Source organism: Phycomyces blakesleeanus (assembly GCF_001638985.1).
Source record: "Phycomyces blakesleeanus NRRL 1555(-) unplaced genomic scaffold PHYBLscaffold_2, whole genome shotgun sequence".
Classification (NCBI taxonomy): domain Eukaryota; kingdom Fungi; phylum Mucoromycota; class Mucoromycetes; order Mucorales; family Phycomycetaceae; genus Phycomyces; species Phycomyces blakesleeanus.
This window is the reverse complement of record NW_017265135.1, coordinates 438,466-452,819: the sequence shown is the minus strand read 5'-3', so window position 1 is coordinate 452,819 and position 14,354 is coordinate 438,466. Positions and strand designations below refer to the sequence as shown.

General features: G+C 35.6%; 4 protein-coding genes across 4 annotated transcripts; 1 reads left to right on the top strand and 3 right to left on the bottom strand.

Annotated features, from left to right (window-relative positions):
* Positions 1-111: 111 nt before the first annotated feature.
* On the bottom strand, positions 112-1,657 carry PHYBLDRAFT_58264 (hypothetical protein; the record flags this gene model as incomplete). The annotated part of the gene is made up of 6 exons (XM_018440288.1): positions 112-253; positions 324-458; positions 516-580; positions 647-802; positions 905-1,464; positions 1,558-1,657. 6 exons carry the CDS (start codon positions 1,655-1,657, stop codon positions 112-114), a joined length of 1,158 nt encoding a protein of 385 aa, XP_018297256.1.
* A 3,940-nt stretch (positions 1,658-5,597) lies between these two features.
* PHYBLDRAFT_129801 (hypothetical protein) lies at positions 5,598-7,175 on the top strand. Its single transcript, XM_018429313.1, has 5 exons — positions 5,598-5,701; positions 5,784-5,822; positions 5,911-6,620; positions 6,723-6,890; positions 7,033-7,175. Exons 1-5 carry the CDS (start codon positions 5,638-5,640, stop codon positions 7,078-7,080), a joined length of 1,029 nt encoding a protein of 342 aa, XP_018297255.1. The 5' UTR covers positions 5,598-5,637; the 3' UTR covers positions 7,081-7,175.
* Positions 7,176-7,645: 470 nt separating this feature from the next.
* Positions 7,646-10,229, bottom strand: PHYBLDRAFT_184697 (hypothetical protein). The gene is made up of 5 exons (XM_018438975.1): positions 10,133-10,229; positions 9,844-10,082; positions 9,454-9,691; positions 9,290-9,395; positions 7,646-9,234 (listed from the first exon to the last, which is right to left on the bottom strand). The coding sequence occupies exons 1-5, from the start codon at positions 10,218-10,220 to the stop codon at positions 7,824-7,826; spliced, it is 2,082 nt and encodes a 693-aa protein (XP_018297254.1). The 5' UTR covers positions 10,221-10,229; the 3' UTR covers positions 7,646-7,823.
* A 242-nt stretch (positions 10,230-10,471) lies between these two features.
* Positions 10,472-11,765, bottom strand: PHYBLDRAFT_58261 (hypothetical protein; the record flags this gene model as incomplete). The annotated part of the gene is made up of 5 exons (XM_018440287.1): positions 10,472-10,622; positions 10,797-10,836; positions 10,968-11,009; positions 11,110-11,243; positions 11,665-11,765. 5 exons carry the CDS (start codon positions 11,763-11,765, stop codon positions 10,472-10,474), a joined length of 468 nt encoding a protein of 155 aa, XP_018297253.1.
* Between the last annotated feature and the right edge of the window lie 2,589 nt (positions 11,766-14,354).

Genomic DNA, 14,354 nt, shown 5'->3' with positions numbered 1-14,354 from the left:
GTGCGTAATAGTAGTAATAGTAATAGTAGTAGTGATGGTAGTGATGGTGATAGTAATATATGAGGTTTTTTTTGCGAATCTCTTTTTTTTCAATGAACTGATTATAAAGGCTTAAATACGGAATCCCCAAATTTCTAATTCAATACACTCAAACTCTGGTGAAGGAGACAAGCACTCGTTGTCAAATGTTGGACATTGCTCACTGTGACCCTTTTCGAGATCAGCGTTAAGCCATAATCCAAATTTACCGTCACTAAATGATAATATATATATGTATTTTAAGTTAGCCACACACATATAAAAAATAATAATCGTAGACTTACCCTCCTCCAATAGCAATAAAGTCATTCTCGGACAAGATCATGTACTCATTCTTTCCGGTCCAGGGAAACACTTTAATTTTTGGAGATATGTGTGCAGTTTGCGTAGAATCTTGCCTGGTAGTCTTCCAGAGAAAACTAAATCCATACAGGTATTAAGTAACGAAAAAAAATTTTGTAAATATATATATATACCATTCTCCCGTGCCGTAATAAGAAGTGCCACAAGTTAATGTCTCGTTCAAGAAAGCACCAAATATCTATCGTTATCCTTGAATTTTTTAGTATTTGATTTGATTTGATTTGATTTTGGTTTATTTTCATACCTGATCATCAGCATCCTTGATAGTAATAATACAAGGACCTTTGTTTGATTTGACCAGACGATAGAGTGTAGTGAGACTGATACCATGTTGATCCAAGCTATAAAGAAGAGACCATTGAGGTGCAAGGCGATAACGTCGAGGAAGATAAGGTCTAAGCTGTTTATTTAATAATAATAAAAATAATAACAATAAGATGAGATTTATATAAAAATATAGTCGAAATCCAACAATACTATTTATCCTGAAAGAATATTTTACCTGTTCGGCAATCTCACTTGTCATTACTGGCTCAGTATCTGGCCGTCTGTCAACAAGAGTTGGTGGAGGCATGTCAAAGCTATCAAAGTGGACAAGTCGTTGTGGTGGTGGTTTTGTGGGTAGTTTACTTGCAGATACCAATGCTCCAATAGCAGCTGAAAAGGGTTTTCGGCGGGTTTGAGGACAGGAAGTAGATCGAGGGATGCTGATGTTGGTACTAGTGCTAGTGTTAATGCTTGTGATGCTTTTTAAATCTTCTTCTTCTTCTTCTTCTTCGTTATCGTCGTCGTCGTCGTCTCCAGTGCTTTGAATGCTATCCGTAGTTTGGCTGGATAGACTACTGGAGTCGTCTGTTGTTCGGGTAGTAATAAGTGAAGTATCACAATTGACTACGGAAACAAGGGTGGTAGGATCTGAGCAGATTTGGGCTTTTAAAGCGTCACTGTTGCTTGGCTGATTGTAGTGGCGGGGTTGAAAGGAAATGACAGAGCTTTTGGTGATTGAAGTTGTCGAATGTGACTTGTGCTCTAATCGTGGTCGTTTTGGGACACGGACAAGACCTTTATTTATGTATGTATGAGTGAGTGAGTGGGTGTATTGATTATTCTTTGGTTTTAATTGAATTAAAAAAAATTATTGTATGTGTGGTTTACCTAGCAGCTTTGATACAAAGCGTGTGAAATGAGAATGATTCTCGGTAGGTGATTTGTCTTCTGTGACAGAACGGTAAAGCGGCAGTTTTTGAGCTTTCATTAAATTATTCAATAATGATAATAATAATATATAGATATGGAAAGATAAGGGGGGGTTAAAGAAGAGGGAAACCAAGAATCTGGAGGCCCTTTTTATACTTTTTTGTCTTTTTCTTAAAAAAAAAATGTTACTATTATTTTATGATTATTTATTATTTATTATTTATAACCAAAAAAGAATATAATAATATTGTGTGTTTCTTTTCTGCTAATAAATTGCAACAAGATGCATGACAAGGCATATATGGTTATAAAGATACAAAGAGAAAGAAAGACTTATTTTGGCTCAACCCCTTGTTTTCCTTTTTTTATGCCCTTCTCCTGTCTTTCGACCATCCTTACCTTCTTAGCCTTCTTCTATATCTTTTATTTTATATTCATTCATGTATTCATTTAATCATTCATGACATTACCAGACCTCCCACCCCTTAGTTTTTTACCACTGCTAGTCTTAAACGTGAAATATGAAATGCGAAATGCGAAATACAAATTTCAAAGTTTGTATTTATTTGTACAATACAGCACGAGGCAGGTATCCAAAAATATGCCTGCCTATTGTCATTGTCATTTCGATATTAGACTTGAGCCTGTAATGATGATCCTATAATAAGTTGAATACTTATATATATACATTATTTGCTTTGTTTTGTTTTGTTTGGCTTTGATTTGTTTGTTTGGCTATTCGGCATCTTTGAATCAAGAAGCATGTTAACTTAATAGAAACGCTAGTCCTTACAACACAACCAGTTAAACTTAAACTCAGGGTGGATTTTATTCTATACAACCAACAGCATGTTTCTTTTTAAATAGATAAGTGGATACTTTCAACTCAAAAGCCTTATCTTTCAGTGTCTTTATTACTATTATTTTATTTTATCTATCATATAATGAATTCAGTCATGTGAGTTATAAATCAATTCCAATCAACCGCTTTGAATGAACGAACGAACGAATGAATGAATGAATGAATGAATTGAATTGAATTGAATTATCTTTTTGTGTTTAAAAAAAAGACACAGGAGTACGGTTGGATCCAATGATGTCCAAATGCATCACTGATCACAGCTATCACAATTATCACAATTTTCCCTACCGATTTATCAGCCTACTTCCTCCAACCCCACCACTCTTCCTTTATTAGTCTCCTACAGATGATGCCATGTAATGCACTTTTTTCATGACAGTCCAATAATAACAATCAAGCAAAATAAAAACAAAATGCTGAGCGTGTGAACAATAAGTTAGATTATTGCAGTAACTATTTCTGCGTATCTTTAATAACACTATTCTATTTTATCTTGACTTGGGTTTTATCTGAACGCCTAGCCATGTGTGTCAATTTATATGATTTCTAATGGCTAAGAATAGAAAGTCAACTTGCCTTAAAAATCGAATAGAATATTCTTTTATTCACCTACTAACCCCAGAATCTCATTCATCAAAAAATATACAAGAAACAATCATTTCCTTAGATACAAAATTAAAGAAAGAAAGAAAAAAAAGGCTTGAAATATATAAAAAGCCAAAAGGACCAAAACTAGAAAGCAAATTCAACCACATCCTAATCTATGCTAAGCATATGTCCCTTGACTATCATTTATTGTACAACTGTTACTCAGTCACAGCATGTGCTTATGTGTTCCGTACAGGATTCTATCGACTACAGAAGCACAATCTCAATTGTCGTTAGACTTTGTTTTACATAAATCAATTTTGGTATAAAAAGCTCAGATATTTCCAGCTTTCTTTTTACTTTTAGATTTCGAAAGCATTTAGAAAGCGAGATTTCAGTACAAATCATGAATCTCCAGTACTTGGATATTTTGAGGGTTAAAATCTGAAATAAATTGAATATTACTTTGGTTGTCAAAATGAAACATTGAATGATAAGTATTAATACACGATAAAGTTTCTTTAATAATAATATAAAAAAATATAAGCTTTTAATCTATCAAAATAGAATTTATTCTCTCTAACAAAATTGTTGCTTAGATAAAATGGAGATACTAACAAGGTACATATGAGTCCTAAGAGTATCATCATTAATCCTAACAAGAACATCACTTGCTCACCTATACATACGTACAATACCTTCTTTAATTAGAGAAAAGAAATAAAGTAATTTCCAATAGAATAATTTCTGTCTCATTATCAATCGTGAATGATTTTGCATTTTCTATAAACCAAACTTTAAAACAAAAATGACAAGCTATACCTTGAAAGGGAAATAAAAAGGAGTGTTTAATTAATAATAAATTCCTATAGAATAACTGGTTAAAAAGGTGTATTAGGATAGTCTAGAAAGAGCGTGGCGTATGCTGTATAAGAAAATGATTTTAGGCTGATTTGTATATTCTAGAAAATAAGGAAATATGTAATGGAACGGAACAGAATTGCCCAATAACATTATACAGCCTTTTTGTATCATAAATGGGAAGAAAAGTAATGTAACATATATCTACTTTGACGTACCTTGTAACAAATGTCAAATAAAAGAAAAATAATAAACGTCATTCAACAGCAATACTCTCGTTTGATTAAATTGTACCATATCAAATCTTACTCATACAAGGAGAAAAATAAGACAACCATTATTCCATTCTAGATCGTATGCTATTACATAAATGTGATATAAAATTAAGAAGCGATTAAGGCAAACTCGTGTCCAATTCTGCAGACATGTCTTCTCTTCTTTACGCAATATTGTCTGCAATTGGACAATATACGCAGAGCAAGTAAGGGCTCCCAGTCATTTAGAAGCATTATTTTTGCTGTACTCATCCACTGTTGAATCATGCAATGAATAAATAGCGATTTAGTGTAGCTGGATTGAGTTTCATAGGTCATTTTCTTTTCTACAACCCTAAAGGGTTTTTGTACCTCTTCAAGAGATAAATTTTGAAAATGTTTAAACATTTTTTGGCGGGTGATATGGAGGTAGATAGGGAAGTTGCTTGAACATATATTACCTTTAACTTGATTGAAGTATGGCACAAGTTATTTATTATAATAATTTGGTATGGACAGGCTAAAAGTTAAAAAAAAAAGGGGGCAAAAAAAAGGGTAAAACAAGTTTATCCTGAACTTAGCCAATCAGACTAATTTATGACTGTCCGCACCTTTTTTTTTTTAAGAAAAATAGTTCCAAATTAGTGCAAGTACATAGGTAAAATTGCGCTTATAATTTCGTCTCTGTCATTAAATGAGAATCTTTTATCGCGAGTTTTTCTGGACCTTGCACCCTAGCCCATAGTTTTTATCAAAAACATGCTCTTCTTAACCCAAATAACAACGGAAGAATACTAGGCAATCAAAGTCGATTAAAAAATTTATCCTTTTTGTGCCCTTTCTTTTTGAAATTTTAATCTGTTCACACCAATTGATCTCAATACTATACAAGTAAAGCGATTGTAAGAGTCTTTTTTTTTCTTGGTGTACCGAATAAAATTGAAAAAGAAATGTCTTGCATAGAGTTAAAAGATGTGTACTTATTAACAAGTCATTCACGCCTAAAACTATTGATCATATGAATACCATATATTTGATAATACTTGGATATTTCTTGGAACTTTATCTAATTAATCCCGAAATTATAAAAAGCCTAGAAAACATCTAATAGTCAGAGAAGCTTAATAAATCACATAACAGTTGTCTTGGGCTATCTAAATAAAACTTGAAGGAAGTTATGATTAGATAAAATATATCAAAGCCAAACACTTCTTTGTTTGTTTCCGCTTAAATATATATATAAAAAAAAAGCTCCTCTCTCTTAAATGTACTCTGGACGGACGGAGATTACCTTTATATATATATATATTTCTTCTTCTCCTTATTCTATATTTGTGCGTGTGTGTAAACGAATGTGACTGACAGAATTTACCAGCAAATTCTACATTAGATGTCAGTGCAAGTCCCTCTTCCTTTTTTTTCCTAGTCATCAAGGCAGGGCCTATTCCTTTAAAACCAAGTTAGACCAACACCATGCCCAAGTGCACACGTAAAGGATGTGAGAAGGAGTTCAAGGAGGAGGAGAACAAAGACAATTGTAAGTGTCAAACATCTCTCACTTTTTTTTTCTTCTTTCTTTCTTTCTTTTTTTTTCGTAATGCTAACAAGTGTTTACTTAGGCTGTCAGTTCCATTCTGGTGCACCTGTTTTCCATGAAGGTGAGTGGGTTCTCTTAGACTTTTAGCAAATTAAGAAAAATTGAAATGAATTGTAATGTTTCTAAATTGAAAATGAAAATGATCTCAGGTCTTAAAGGATGGTCTTGCTGTGCCAAACGTGTCACGGATTTTAATGACTTTATGAACATCCCTGGATGTACATTTGGCTCTCATTCGACCGAGAAGCCTGTTGTCGCTGAAAAGGCACCCGAAAAGAGCGCACCTGCCGCAAGCCAAGTGACAAAGGAAGGTGTCGAGGTTTATGGTGCCCCTAAGGCCGAGGTAAAGAAGGAGGCACCAGTTGCTATTCCTGCTGCCAGCAGTGACAAAGTCGAGGAAGTGAAGAAGGTTGAAGAGGAAGAGGATGATGACGAAAGCATTCCAGTCCCAGAGGGAAAGACCTGCAAGAGGCGTGGATGTGGTGTGAGCTATAAGAGTGATGCTATCTCGCGTGGTAACGGACCCGAGGCTGTGTGCTCCTACCATCCTGGTGCTCCAGTTTTCCATGAGGGATCCAAGGGATGGTCTTGTTGCCCACGCAAGGTGCTTGAATTTGATGAGTTCCTTAAACTTAAGGGCTGCAAAGAAGGAAAGCACTTGTTTGTTGGCAGCAACAAGTCCGGGGAGGAATTAGTCGATTGCCGTACTGACTGGTATCAAACTCCTACTCACGTTATGCTGAGCATCTTTGCAAAGAATAAGTTGGACACTAAGGTTGTCTTTAATAAAGACTCTGTTGATATCGATGTCAAGATGAAGGATAACAAGCGATACAAGAAGCATCTGGACCTTTTCCATGTAAGTTAAACTATTCACTGATGGTTATGGTAGTAGCAACAACAACAACAAAAAAGATATTAATGGATCCATTAATCATTCAAACTATTTGATGTCCTGTAGACAATTGATATTGATCAATCAAAGTTCACTGTATTGGGTACAAAATTGGAGCTCAACATGAAAAAGACTGGAGGTGTGTCGTGGGCAGCTCTTGAACCTACAGCTGATGTCACCTCATGGACCACATTTGGTGTGAGTGGCGGTGGTGGTACCGTAGGAGCCAAAGAGGTAAGATTTGCAACCAAAAAAAAAAAAAGAATAGAGAAATCCTGTGTGTGTGTGAGGCATTATTCTGTGAAACAATAGTGCTTTTATAGTTTTTGTGTATTTATTTTTCTACCTTTTTGTTTGTTGGTTTTATAAATTACAGATGCAATACACCGATGATTCGCCTTTGAATCTGTCGAATAGAAAATAAGCTGAATAAATAAATACAGCGTTTAATTTAATTTTAAATTGGTGTAAATTTATTACAAATACAGGGTTTATTTATGCAACAAGGATCTCAATCATGAAAATTCAAAAGAAAAAGGTCCAAATGTGTTAGTCTTTCTCCATTATATTTAAGATCAAACTCACATAATATTATAGTAAAACAAATGGGTATCATGATTAAACCAGCTCTTTATAATATGTAGCTTTAATGGGATTTGCAAGCTTTTATTATTATTTTTTGGGTGGAATTTATTTCACGATTTAATATATACATTAATCCCAATATATTATTGTGTAAAATATCATACAAAAGTAATCGGGAAAACAGCTTACTAGTGAGCATTCTGTCTAATTGTGGATATGACTTCCTCGAATTCTATGATTACAAACACATTAATCATATAGTTATTAAATAGCGCAATCCCTCTCTTTCTCTTTCTTTTCTCAAATAGTACCACAGAGTGGCTTTCTTATTCTATGAGCCAAACAAAAGGGGTTGTTTTTTTTATAATCAACAGAGTATAGTAATATTAAAAGAAAAAAAAATTAAGGATGTATACCTTGCGTGTAGACAGAGGCTTTAAATAAATTACAGTAAAAAGGAAATACAAGGAAATATAATAATATAAATATAGTAATATAAAGTAATGGGACAATGGAAAATTCCAATAAGCCAAATCAATCGGCATTAATGATCCATAAAAGAAGAAGCCAGAAAAGAAAATGCTATGATTCTGAAACTGTAAATACCATACGCTGGCGTTCCCTTATCTCTTTTTCCTGTAGCCTTTTCTTTCTGGCGATTATACCTAATAAATCATCGCTGTCATCACTGTCATCGCTATCATCAGAAACATTCTTTTCTTCCATCATATCCATATTTGAGTCGTTTTCCATGTACGGAGTGGATGGCTGTGTGTTGACTGGAGAGATCATCCGGGGTGGAGCACTATATGTAGGCTGGGATGGAATCAATTGTAATACACGACTAGGTACATTTGGTGATAATGGATAATGCTGTGGTTGTGCCAGCTGTGGCTGCTGCTGCTGTTGTTGTTGCTGTTGCTGTGGCTGCTGCTGTGGCTGCGATTGTGGATGTATTGGCTGTGGAACACCATAGAATCGTGAGTCGTCTGATGGTATACGCATGTGATGATAATGCTTAGAAGGGATATTTTGTCCAGGAGAATGTGTGTGGAATGATTTTGATTGGCGGTTGTGGACATTTACAAAAAACGGTGTTCGGCTGTCTTGACTTTCGTATATTGGTGTGTGTTGCCTTTGTCCTGGGAGGGAATCGCCTCGCGTGTAAGAGTGATTAGATGTCACAGGGCTCACGGGACTGGCGGGATGTGTTAAAAGATCAGGCGTGGAAGATGACCGGTTAAGATATGCCTGCGAGAAAGATGTACTAGGGACAGTATCGACATACGGATAGTTACGACCATATGGTGTATTTGATTGGGTTTGGAAATCAGTACTGGAGATACTGGTGGTGAGAGACATATTTCGGGGGGTTAAGATGGTAGATGTGGTAGCAGTAGCAGTAGAACTATTTGCTTCTACTGAATGGTTCGATTTCCAAGACGATCCTGACTGGAGGGATACATTCGAAGAGCAAGACGCAGTTGATCTAGAACGATCGATCCCTTCAGTAAATGGGCTTCGTTGAGTGACAGTAACAGTAGAGGCATTTACTGGGAGGCAGGTATCAAACCCGCTCGAATCGCTTGGAGTTCGTCTAGAAGTGAAGCTAGGTTCTCTGTAATATGGTTTTCCATTATTATCGTCTTCAAAATCGTCTTCACTCACTGCAAGTGAATCCATAAACTCTGAAATATCCTCTTCTTCTTCATCGTCATCATCGATGGGAATTGCCGCACGAGGCCAGGTACCTAAAGTAATAGGAAGCTCGACCACTGATATATGTTCTTTTGGTGGATTAATTTTGCTAAAATTGACCCGAACACGTATTTTGTAATGTACGACGAGGGTGTTTTGCTTATATCGTATTGATGGTGGCGTAGATGTTGGGATTGATACTTGTGAGGAGATGTTTTGGGTGAAATTTTGTGCAGATGTAAGGTTTAAGTTGTATTCAATGCATCGTAATACATGCTGCTTTGAAACAGTGTTCCTGAAAATTATATCGAGTGTGAGATGTTTGTGCTGATTTGAGTTGTACAGCTTACTTTGCTGTGGCTACATCAACCATTCGAATTAGTTGAATCGTGATTCCTTTACTGCGGGTTAAAGACTCGAAATGGTTCACAGTAATATTCAGTGGTATCGTATCACCTAACCTGGTCGTCAGTCGATCAAATATTTGGGGGGTTCTTTGTTCTTTTCGTCTTACCTTGTGTATATCCTCTTCTGGGCATGTATAATTTTGCTGTGCATTTCTCCTTCTTTGCCCAAGGTAGGCTGATCTCAATCGTCTTCTCTTGAGGTGTCTGGTAACGTTCAACCATTGTATCAATTTTCTCAAGCATACGAACACAATATTCTGCTTTTGGACAGAGTGATTCTGGTATCATTGGACGATCATGAATGGCGGTAAGGGTATAATGGATACGGGATTTTCCCTTGTCGAGCTACAATAAGAAATATATATATATATAAAACTAAAGATCAGTGCATTATTCTCTTGTAGGATTTGTAAATGTTGCTGTTTGGCGGTTTGTTTTTTGTTTTTGTTTTTGTTTTTGAAATCCTTATCGTATACAATATATATATATATTATTACCTCCATAGAACTTGGTAAAGAGAGTTTTTCGGGTACAATAAACTCAAATGGAAAAGTGTGTTGTTTTGCTTCCAAGATGTGTGCTTTAATATCTGGGCCATTACCCACTGGGATAACTTTCACTTCTTCAAACAAAGTAATTATCTCCTTGGCTTTTATAGATAGAACAAGTTCTGCTGTAAAGCGTAACCGAATTGCGTTGGTTTTTGTCGGACTCTTTGGATGGATAATAACAAGACCTAGAACAATAAGAATCAACATTCCTGTAGAATCTATCTGGACGGTGTACCTTTTATGGCCTCATTAAGAAAGTAAAACTTCTCTTCATTAAGGCGAATGTCGATGGTCTTGTTGACCTTTGTACGATTTTTCCTCATCGAAATTGTAGACCGAAGTAAATTGAAAAATAATTGTTGAACGTGCGTGGTATTTTGTCCTCAAATAGGACATGTAAAATGGGCCGCTCACGGGTAAATGAAATTAAACGTAAGGGAAAATAAAAAAATACAATGGCCGCAACGCCACGACAAAAGCACCCTTAAATCATCAGATAAGAAACAGAGTCACGATATGAAATTGATTTCATTTTAAGAAAAATATACTTTGATTAAGTTGGCTTTCTTTTTTATTAAACAACTTGATAGTATGAAAATAATTTGCTTATAATAGGGTATTTCACTAGTCCTGGATGCTTGGCTGTTGAACGTAACAGCAACTTAATGTTAAAAATGATTGGCTGTAATGAATCTTTAAAAAATGAAAGCTGAGTATCCGAGCATCTAAAAAAAATAGTTAGATACTCTAAATGTCGTGATTTGGCCAAAATTTGCAAAAATTTGTACTTTATGTACAATTGATGGCAAAGTTTATATAGAAGCAAAGTCAAAAATAAGACATAATCAATCTATATAAAGGTAGTTACTTTGATACCAAATTATAAAGGTCCAACTTACTCGCGGAGAATTTGGGAAGGGATAATATATTTATGGTACTCTAATCAAGCGTATTGTATATATGAATTTTGACGTTATGAAAGAAAACATACCAACCAAGAGACATTAATGGTACTCGATAGTTTTTTCTTTCTTTCAATATTAGTTATTATTTAATGGCGCTTAACTTACCGCTACATTCAACAGCCAAGCACCCAGAACTGGTGAAACCCCCTATTATTAGCTAATGCTATAATAATACATGTATTATGAGAAAAGCATGGTTTTGCAACCTGGGCATATTTCACATAATTTCTGAATCATTATTATTTACATCTGAAAAGGTGATACGGGCAGTATTGGCTTATATGATAAAGTGGTCCAGGCGAGTTAAAAGAAAAAGAGAATATATATCGATCTCCTCGATCAAATCCTTGGCCCAAATGTTGGTATTTGGCAGCTTGTTCTCTAAAAAAAAAAATGAAAATAAAATAAAAGTGATGTGTAAAAATGGTCTTTATTACTTTCATATTTCGATGTTTATATGGATATTTCGGTAATTAATAAAGAAAGATAAGATTATTAGCAAGATATTGCTAAGCTATTACTAAGCTGTTGGGATAAACTATGCTTCTTTGGATAATTCATAATGAAGAAAAGAGAGAAATAGAAATAGATAAATATTGCTGGGGTTGATTGTTAAAATTCTTGTGCCTTTTAATTGATTTCTTCACCGGCTATAAGAATTATATTCTTCTTCCCGCCACGACTTGAGTAATTTGTTTACATAATTGATACAAAGAAAGATTTAGAAAGATAGGATATGTCTGGGTTATATGAAAGTTCAAAGACACACGCGATGAGCTAATAAAAATGAGAAATCGTCTACTCATCTAAGCTCTCAATGAATATAAGAATAGCGAATATATCTACTAAGATAATGCTCCCTGTCACAAGTTTAATATTGCATAAGAGTGGAAGAAATGTCATAATTTTATAGTAATAGTAAGGCGGCCAAGTAGTCCATATTTTAGCTCTATAGAGATCTCATAAAAATATTCCACCAAAAGAGTGAAAAAGAAAAAAAAGAAGTTAATCTTCAGAAACTTTTAAGGAGGTGGCGGTTATTACCTATACGGAATAAAACAACACTCGGGTTGGTGTTTGTAATGTTAAGTGCATGTCAATGCCTAATTGCGTGGCAATTCCTAATTGCATGTCAATGCCTGATTGCGTGCCAATGCTTAATTGCATACATGAGATGAAGAAAGTTAATGAAACATCATCAAGCTATTGATTTTTTTTAAAAGAAAAACTATACCTTTGTATTTATATTCAGACATGAGTTGTCAAGTGAAAGAAGATCGGCTAAACCAAGATTGCTAAAGAAGTTGTATTATTGATATATTAGAACTTAATAAGTATGATGACCATTGTTGGTACGAGTCTATATATACATATACATACCTTGCTTGTGAGAAAAAATAAAAAAAAATCGAACAGATTCCAATACTGAATATTGTATAAAAATATTCATTTATCTGTTTTTCAAGTGTATCCGATTTATCCCAAAAAGTAAAAAAATAAAGATTTTTTTGTCAAGACCTGCGCTTGAAGGCCGATCCACTCAAGTTTACACCCAAGCTTCTCAACAACCCTCATTCCTGCCTACTCGGCATGGCATCAAATTTACCATGACGGCAAAGTATCGGTGAAATGCTTTAATGCCAAACTGCTCGGGACAGGTGTCTGAGACACCCAAGTGAACAGCATAGCATTTACTTAGGCACCTTAACTTTGCTTCGGGTTCGTCCCTCATGTCCAGTTCTGTTTACCAGAGCGTGGGTTACAAGTATCAAAGTCTAAGCAATGAGGGACTTGAAAAGCACAGGGATCATTTCAACAGGAAGCAGTAAAATACAGGCGATTGTACTGGGTAATCTGTCGATTCTGCTGGAATCTACCTGTATTACCTCACGTCCAGGTGCTCAACGAATTTAAAAAACTCTACGCATCCAGGTGATACACCCTTATACTTGCACCTTTCTGTGACAATCTTGACATGCCCCAAAGGACAAAATCTGGAGAGCCAATATCCAACGTCCTAAGAAAATAGCATAAAGCTACCTCTGCGTTCCTCAGTCTTCTCCATGTTATGTGCCGCACAACACAGAAAAAACTGACGTGGATTTCATCCGGCTTTCGCCTTCATATGAGTGGCTCAGGAAGGTCTTTAACGTCCAGTATGCTCTACACTAAGAGCTACTTTCCCTTATGGTACTTGTGTTCAGTTGGTTTTTTATAAGTATATTTAGCCTTCGATGAAACTTTTCACCAGGATTAGGGAGTTTGTAAAACAACCCGACTCATCGGAAGCTACTTAACACAAAGACAAGAACTCAAGACAAGGTGAGGGGATTGCACCCTCCAGTAACCTTTTCCAGGGAGTGAAGGCTACTGACTTGTTGGTATGCCTGGAAAAGCAGTTCACTAGTTCACAATCCAGAGCAGTCAAAAGACTACTCCGGTTCAAACATTGGAGCTTCTCCATCTCAAACAATAAAGTCCAAGACGGAATCCCTTTTGGTTTCTTTTCCACTGCAGTAAATGCAGGTAGAATCGCTCAAAGTACGGACCAATTTTAGGCCATGGTACCTTGAGCGAACTCAATGACTAGACGCCAAAGAGTGCAGTGCGTTCAATAAAAAAACCAGAATCTCATATTAAGACAAGCCTTATAAATAAGGCGTCTACAATGAGCGAGTTGGAAAAGAGCCCGGAGACTCACTGTTAAAGACCATGATATACACATTTTGCATGAAAATGTTTACGTATATTCCTTTTGATATATCGTGACCGATAGAATACGAGGTACTCAGTGACCACTCCAAGAGTAGAGATATAAATAAAAATCGAGTATAAGGTTAATATACTTATTGTGTCAAAGTGTGTGCGCGTGTACGTTTACTTACCTAGCTGTTAACTGCGAAGGGTGTAAAATACTGAGCTGGTTCTCGGTACACCTCTCCATAAGCATACTTTGAACACTATCAAGAGAATAAAGTAATATAAAAGTATAAAGTGAGTATGTTAATTGAGTCAAAGTATGTATATATTGACTTACCACTCAGTGGACCATACATGGTATGAAGGCACCATCAAAAGAATGGTGGTTAACAGCTAAACAGAACTAGAAACTGCAATAGAAAAAAAGAAAACATCAAATCATAGTTAGCGTGTTGATCGTGTCAAAGTATGTGTGTATGTACGCGTTTACTTACCTAGTAAACAGCAGCGGAAGGCTTGAAAAGTACTTGTGCTAAAAAGCAAGACGGGACGGGACACTGGACACTGTGATAAAATAAAAGAAATATCGAATCATAGTTAGTGTATTGATCGTGTCAAATCGTGTGTGTGTTTGCTTACCTAGCAGATAACTGCATAGGGTTTAAAAAAGTACTTGTGCTTAAAAGCAAAACGGCACTGGACACTGGACACTGTGATGAAAGAAATAAAACATCAAATCATAGTTAGTGTGGTGATCGTGTTAAAGCATCTGTGTGTGTATTTACTTACCTG